The sequence below is a fragment of the Anneissia japonica genome, unplaced genomic scaffold (genome assembly GCF_011630105.1).
Source record: "Anneissia japonica isolate Jap-2015-1 unplaced genomic scaffold, ASM1163010v1 scaffold694_len1028156_cov167, whole genome shotgun sequence".
Taxonomy (NCBI): Eukaryota; Metazoa; Echinodermata; class Crinoidea; order Comatulida; family Comatulidae; genus Anneissia; species Anneissia japonica.
In genome coordinates, this window is record NW_022727885.1 from 96,910 (window position 1) to 104,770 (window position 7,861).

Consider the following 7,861-nt stretch of genomic DNA (forward strand, 5'->3'; position numbering starts at 1 on the left):
CAGGCCCTAATTCGAAAAAAAAGAAATCGAGTATGGGACGCCAATTAAATTAGGTATGGCGCGCACTAAGTGCAATAAAGAGTGAGTAACCTAAAATTAGGGCCTGGAACCCAGGCTACCTCCCCCCAAGACTCCTAGATACACCACTGTGCATCTAAAGCTCGGCACCTGTTTTATGGCGTTTAGAGACCTTATTTAACTGCACCATATAAGTCAACATATTAATCATTATTTTTACTGATGAGAAAGAAGCATTAGAACCATTCTTTTTAAAGAACGGCCTTCTTTGTGGCAGTAGAAATTGGGTCCCCGAAATAGAACCATTCTGTTTTAGCGTCATAATAAAGAAAAGTTCTTTAGCACAGAATCAATACCGCGCTAGGAAAACCAAAGAACTGTTCTTCGTTGGGTAATTCTTAGTTGACATGACATCAAAATGCTTATATTATATGTCCAAATCATAGACATTTACCACAAAAAATGGTAGTGTAGACAGTGTATTGGGTCAAATTAGGTAATTAAAATTGCGTTGCTCTACTGTAAAGTATTTGCTAATCTGTTGTAATAGTGCGATGTGTATCACTGTCTCATCACTGAACATATGGTGAGTGGAACTTCATTGATGAATTAGTAGAGACAATAAAGCACATGCCAGTTGTGCAAATGTGCTTAAAATACTCTCAAGGTGACATCCAAACTACTACAGTACTAATGTACAACTTGTCTACTCTATAGGGTTGTAGCTATTACTAAGGGTGGGTGGACGAGGATATAGACATTTTGAGGGTGGGTGGGTGATAACATTTGTAAACTGAAACAAGAGTTAAGTATGGGCATGGGGAATAATAAAGGTAGGTAGAGGAACATGAAATTAGCTTTAGAATGAATGGAAAACTTCAAGGTTGGGTAGCCCCGCCCACCATACTACATCCCTGACTCTATCATTAATATTTCCAACAACCACCGTATACATTCCCATTACGCTCCCTCCCCTAGCTTTTTTTGCTAAAAGTTTATTTTAAAAGTCAGCAGGATTTTATTGTTCGTCAGGTACACTGTTTTTTTAAGAACACATTTTGTAAGAACATTGAGGCTGAAATTGCCAAAAAATTAAGAACAAAATAAGAACAAATTAAAGGCTAAAGTAAAATGTCAAAAAAAAAACAACATATCTTTCCATACCTTATTTGCATTTGATGTGACTATGTAATACCCTCTATAATACAGTACAGTAATATACTATACTGGTGTACAATTTTGTAAAAAAAAAAATTAAGAACAAAATAAGAAAATTTTGAGCCTGAAATTGGCAAAAAAAATAAGAACAAAATTGGGCAAAATTTTACTGGTTCTTATTTTCAAAAAAAGAGTGTAAGTCTGCCATGCCCAGGGGAATACTGTACATAAAATTGAATGTATAGTAGGTGTTTATACTCAAGGTGGGTTTACTGACTAATAATACTCATGCTCAATATGAATTATTTGTGTACAATTTACTCAAAGCATCCTTGTTACTGTCTGAATTTAATCTGTGTGTTAGCGCCATGGTTACTGTGACTATATTTTTTTAGAAAATTTCCAAAAGGTTTGTATATGATTCAATGAGCCATTATGGTGTTATATGCTCTGAGGTCAAGGAAAGGTGAATTTTCAATGAATACAATGATTGGATGCAAAGCGATTTACTGTCATATACTGTAATAATATTATTTTAAAAAGCCACTGAGAATTGCATTTGATTCAGATTTACATGGTACCCAGTTTGTGTTCTCAATAATTGGCTATTATATGTTGTAATTTTAAATTAGGATGGTAGTAAATGACCTACATGCACTTAATCAATACTGTAGCATTTCAGAATGTTGATACAGTAGCACTGCTGATTGATATCATGTAGCATTAAAACATATTTTCTCAAAAGTAGCATCATATTATACCATAGCACCAACATATTGGTATGTTAATGATAGTTATAATTAGTATGATTAAACCCATGGTGTAAAAGTTACTAGGTAGTAATAGTATTATTATGTAGCATCATGGTGTGAATTACCGCCAGAATAATTTAATTGTCACATAGCAAAGGTAGATTACTTGCTACATGTAGCATGTGAGAGATAAATGTCTATGCTAGTCTTTTTACTAAATTTCCTTGCATCATAATTTAGAATATGCATGCAATTGTTGAGTAAAGTATATATGTGGTAATTTACAAGAACACTAGAATAAGAAATTTCCATTTTGTTATTCTCATGACTCTTTAACAATGCTATTTCTATTTTCTTGTATCATCACTACAATATAAAACAGTGGTTCAAAAAACTATGGGTCACAACCCAAAATTGGGTTTTGCCAAATGAATTTGAAGGTCACAAGATTTATTAGGATGTAGGAAAATATTGAATTTTATAATACAGTATGCTAAAATTTGCAGACTTACTAAGAAAGCACATTCCAAGTATCATATAAACATTTCAGCCAAACTGTTTGAGAACTGTTTGTGTACTGTAAAGTAGTAAACAAAAACCAATGTATAGTTATACATTACATTTGACATAAAAAATTTGTATTTTGTGATTTTCTCGATAGTTGTGAGGACACTAACAGGACACAAATGCAACATCAAGAGTTTGGATTTCCACCCTTATGGAGATTTTGTTGCATCAGGATCAATGGACACAAATTTAAAGGTAAATGTGATAATAATACAGTTCGTCCTCCAATTCGAGACCACTTCGGGACCTGAAAATTTGGGGTGATCCTGGCATTCACTCTAATAGAGAATTAGCTTTGTGATTGAAGATTGTTTGTTCTTTGAAAAAGTGGTCTCGAAGAGGGCCTCGAATTGGAGGGTGCACTATAATAAAAATAATAATAAAATTAATAATAATAAAAATAATAATAATAATGAATATAATATTAGTAATAATGATAATATTAATAATAAAAATGATAATAATTATATAATAATAATAATAGTAATAATAATAATACTGTTTTTTGAACACATATATATATATATATTTCTTTATAATTCTATTTGTAATGTTTTCATTGGTAAATTTTATTTTGGTTTGGATGGAGTGAAAATATTCCCTGGTTAATAGTTTTTGTTATTATTTAAGTAAAGCAATGTGAATAGTTGAGAAAAAAGAAATGTATGAATAATAAATTGTGTCCTAGATGATTCATCTGAGACAGCATATTAATGTATTCAATTTGTGTAAGCATCAGTTACCCCATATTCCAGGTTGCTTCACAGAGTGACTCATCATTTGAGTCAGCACCTTTATATTATGCTAGACTTCAAGACCATTGTCTCCCCAGCCAGTCAGATTCTTAATATATAACTGACACTCTACATATCATGTACATAATTATTGATCGTAGATCATCACAGATAATTCTAGAAAACAAGTTGTGTATTCTTGCCAATGTCCTAAGTACTGGGATGGCCTGGCCACTGTACAGTACGTTTTGATATATCCCCGCTCAGGGAAGAGGGCGTATCCCCATACTTTGGTTTAGGTGCTGGCTTGAAGTTTTTTTCCTTGTTTTTCCAATTACGCACATATTTTCCGTGGTGAAAATACATAACCTTTAACCTTTCAACCTTTACACTGTATGTAAAGTGTGCTTTCATTCGCAGTCATTTACATAAAATACTCATATGGTCAAATCATACAGTGTGTACACACCCAAACTTGTACAAAGTTCACCCAATGTGTGAAACCAAAGTCGCACGTACAGTACATCAGTTTGACATAGTTTTGTATACACACTGACACAAAATTCTACATTCTTCTGAATACATTCATTAAATCGATCAATGTCTAGATAAATATAGCATGAAATATCACATTACAAATAATATTGATTGATCACCTGACTAGGATTGGCCATACACTAAATGAATTTATCAATTGATTGATATAAAAGGTCCTACGTTATAACTGGTCCGTCGAATATAGCCGGCTAGCACAGAGATGGTCTTATAATCACCTCACACACACTATTGCCAGAAAACAGTCTCGGCTAATATCATATAGGCAAACAATTAGCCATAGCAAAACTGTGGTTTTTTTATGGTGTACAGTATTTGTTTACAGTATGTTTTTGTCAATGGCTGTATTCGACTGGTTGTTCTTCGTTAAAAACCACGCCCACCTGTGCAGTGGTAAGTTCCTACTTAACGAAGACGACCAGTCGAATAGAAAGCTTCTAAATACTTGACAAAACAAAATGGGTGCATAGTTTCCGCGATATACACGCAGCATAGTCAAGGTTGCTTCGGATTTTCGCAGTATAGATTTTTTGTAAAAGAAATGTTTTCATCCAGTATTTGAATTCTGTATAGGCTACAAATATTTTTTGACTTCATGTGGGTAAATATTATAATTTTTATTTTCTGAAATTTAATATAAATTATATTATTGTAAATGTTGTTTCTAAACTGACCAATCGGCCATGTTTTGGTCACATGGATAACTTAACGCATATTAACGCACTCTGGTAAACGTTAATTTTCGTTGTCAATGAAGTCTATTTTACGAACCAGTTGAATGAAAATAATACTCAAGGAAAATTCGTAGTCAACGACATGAACCAGTCGTATACGCCCATTGTGTCAAGTACATTTTATACCTAAAGTTCATTGCAAAACTATTGAAGAAAAAGGTTTTTAAGCATTTTGTTTATTTTTTTTTTGCAAGTGATTAGTTACTGTAACTTAAGTAGGTCATTTGTTATTGGGTTTTCATTTTAATTTAAAAATGCAAAGAAGGAAGCCACATCAGTCACTTTTTAGACAAAATTATATTGTACTTTAAAAAAAGAAATGTTTTTTGCAGACCAATTTATAACTTTCTCATGCTTCAGAAATATAGCCAGCTATGTATTATAAACTGACAGTTTTACTGTATAGCAATGGTTTCTAATTATAGATTGGTAGTCTATCTACGTCACATTTATAGCCGGCTAACCATTAAGACCATCTATGACCTCTTTCAGCAAATGCAACCCAGATTATGTGTGAAAATATCAATTGATCGTCTTCATGATATGTGTGAATATACATACATGTATGAATTTATCAACTGATCACTTAACCAGAGAAGACAAAAAAAACCCTTTCAGTTTAACTCATGCCTAATCCACCCAAGATCTCAAAAATCTAGTTGCTGAAATATAATATATTTTCTGACCAAGAAGCAGCCAAAATATGCTTGTTTGATTTTTGAAAAATTGCCATTTTTAAATCTTTAATACTGAAAAAAATGGGTTGTTAAGTAAGGATTTTAGCCCTGTGTTTACTATACAATGCCAAATATATGGAATGAATAATGGTTGGCAGTGAATCCTATTGTATACCAAAAGTTTTTTAAAAAGTTAAAGAAAACAGCTAAATTTTCGACTGACCCTATCTGATTTCCAAATGTCATTGTGCTTTTTAGACAATTGTGTGTTTAATGTGAATATGTTGGTATGAATTTCAATTGATAAATGTTACCAGTAATACAATGCATTCATATTAATCAATTCCCTGAAATTATTATTTCACTTGCACTCATTAAATATTCAGTAGTCTATGTTGAGTTGTTATTAAATTGAACAATAAAATTACTGTACAGTAAATCTAAAAGTGATTTTTTTTTTTCTGTTTATCGGAAACTTGGATAAAAAAGTGTGTTCATTGCCAACTTAATATACGACGGTTCTTTTTATGAGAAATAAAATATTATCGTAAATGTTTGAGGATTGTTTTTTTTGTACTAAATATAGCCTATAGGTTTATATAAGTAGGTATATAAGTTTATTTAGTTATTATTTTATTTACTTTTATGAATTAAAATGATCTGTCTTTTTACAGCTATGGGATGTTAGAAGGAAAGGTTGCATATTTACTTACAAGGGACACACTGGGTGCGTGAACAGCATCAGGTTCAGTCCTGATGGACGGTGGATTGCTTCCGCTTCGGATGATGGTCTTGCTAAGGTAAACTTTCGTGTTGAAATAAGGGCACCCACAATAAATTTCATTTTATTTATTTCATATTATAATATATATATATACTGTATAAATATATTACTATACAGTATGTTAGATTAATAACCAAGGTGTTCTATTGGCACTTTGTACTAAAGACTAGATCTACTGTAGTATATTTAATTTTTTTCTGTTGCCAAAAATAGACTGACCCTAAATCTTAAAAAAAAATTAAACAGGTCAGCCTTCTTGGGCAAAAATTTAATATTTTCAAACATTTTGTTTTTCTTAGTTGTGGGATCTGACAGCTGGGAAGCTTCTTCATGATTTTCAAGGTCATACAGCGGCTGTCAACTGCGTAGAGTTCCACCCTAATGAATTCCTCTTCTCAACAGCGAGTAATGATAGGTGAGTTAACGTAAGACTATGTCATGGAGTACTTTATATTTGTGATTTTCTTTCAAATTTTTAGGACTTCAACCATTACTTTTGATATTTTCACCCCCAAATTTAATAAAAATTTTCGTAGTACCTCTTCACTAAATTTTCTGATGATCCATTCATTAGTTTTTCCATAATCCTGCTAATAAAAAAAAACAGACACATACATATACGGTGATGAGTACAAGACATCCATGGCGGATGTAATAAAAATCTATGCAATAAAAGATAGTGTATACAGTATTAAAACTGTCAAAGTGTTCAAAGCTAAGAATAAGGTATTTAAAAGCACAGGCAACTATTTAACATCAGCTTAAGATAGACAAAAACAAGGTTAACCTCAAAGTAAAGAATATATATATATATATATTCCTATTATTAATCTTAAACTGTTGTAATATGCCCATATTTCATGATGATGTGCCTATATATGGTCATGGTGTGATGTCATCATGACCATATTTAGGCATGTCACATGTTTTTGTCAAATCAAATTTGAAAGTCTGGAAAATTCTTTAATCACAAAGTAAAGGATTGTTTGTTTGTAGTAAGTAAATTTTAAAAAAATAAATAAAAAATGAAAATAAAAATTGTAGTCACACTGTTATAATCTAAGTAAATATGAATACAGCCTTTCTAAAAAGAACTGTATTCATAATGTTAATCCAAAAGTAAAGGACTAGGCCTATATTCCAACATTAACCCTAAACTGTTGGTTTTTCTTCCCAATATTAATTCACAAGTAAAAAGTTTATTCTGAAGGATAATACCAAACATTATCATGAAAATTCTCACTAATTTATTTTTCTAGCATCGACATTAATACTAATAATAATAGAAATAATAATAATGATAATAATGATAATAATAATTTCTTATCAGCTGTACAGTACCAGTGATTCTACTGTTGCCACTCATTGTATCAACAGGATAATGGGTTAATAGCCTAAACAATCAATTGTAATTATTGATACTTTGACACTGTTTTCTTTGTAGAACTGTCAAGTTTTGGGATTTAGAAACATTCGAGTTGGTTAGCTCTTCATCGGGAGAATCAAGTGGAATCAGGTAAGAGAATCATGGTGGCATTCAACATAGCTTTTATGTGATGGATTTTTGTATTTATTTTTTATGGTTGATTAAATTAGGTACCGGCAACAATTTTTAAAAGTTTTTTTTACAACATATTTGTTCATCTCACCAGATAGAGGGCATGAAAACTAAGAGAATGGTACTTAAATTTTTATTTTTGGGTGGTTGGTTGCTGAGATATGGCCATTCTAATATCTGCATTTTCGTGCACGCAGTAAAAGTGTAAAACGTATGGTTTTCAGCATGCTGTAACGACAAAAGTATGTGAGCTACGCAATTCATTTTTTTATTACTTTATTGCAAACAAAACTTTTATAAACTATATAAAATATCAAGGCAATA

At 31.5% G+C, this 7,861-nt stretch overlaps 1 protein-coding gene across 4 annotated transcripts in view; it reads left to right on the top strand.

Annotated features, from left to right (window-relative positions):
- The window catches only part of LOC117113819 (katanin p80 WD40 repeat-containing subunit B1-like), a 37,799-nt gene that overhangs the window by 8,387 nt on the left and 21,551 nt on the right, over window positions 1-7,861 (top strand). For 3 of the 4 annotated variants that reach the window (XM_033257252.1, XM_033257254.1, XM_033257255.1), the window contains exons 5-8: window positions 2,590-2,690; window positions 5,870-5,995; window positions 6,279-6,394; window positions 7,424-7,495. In XM_033257252.1, the coding sequence (XP_033113143.1) occupies window positions 2,590-2,690; window positions 5,870-5,995; window positions 6,279-6,394; window positions 7,424-7,495 (415 nt within the window). The remainder of the gene's footprint in view (window positions 1-2,589; window positions 2,691-5,869; window positions 5,996-6,278; window positions 6,395-7,423; window positions 7,496-7,861) is intronic. The other variant, XM_033257253.1, reaches the window with a different exon arrangement.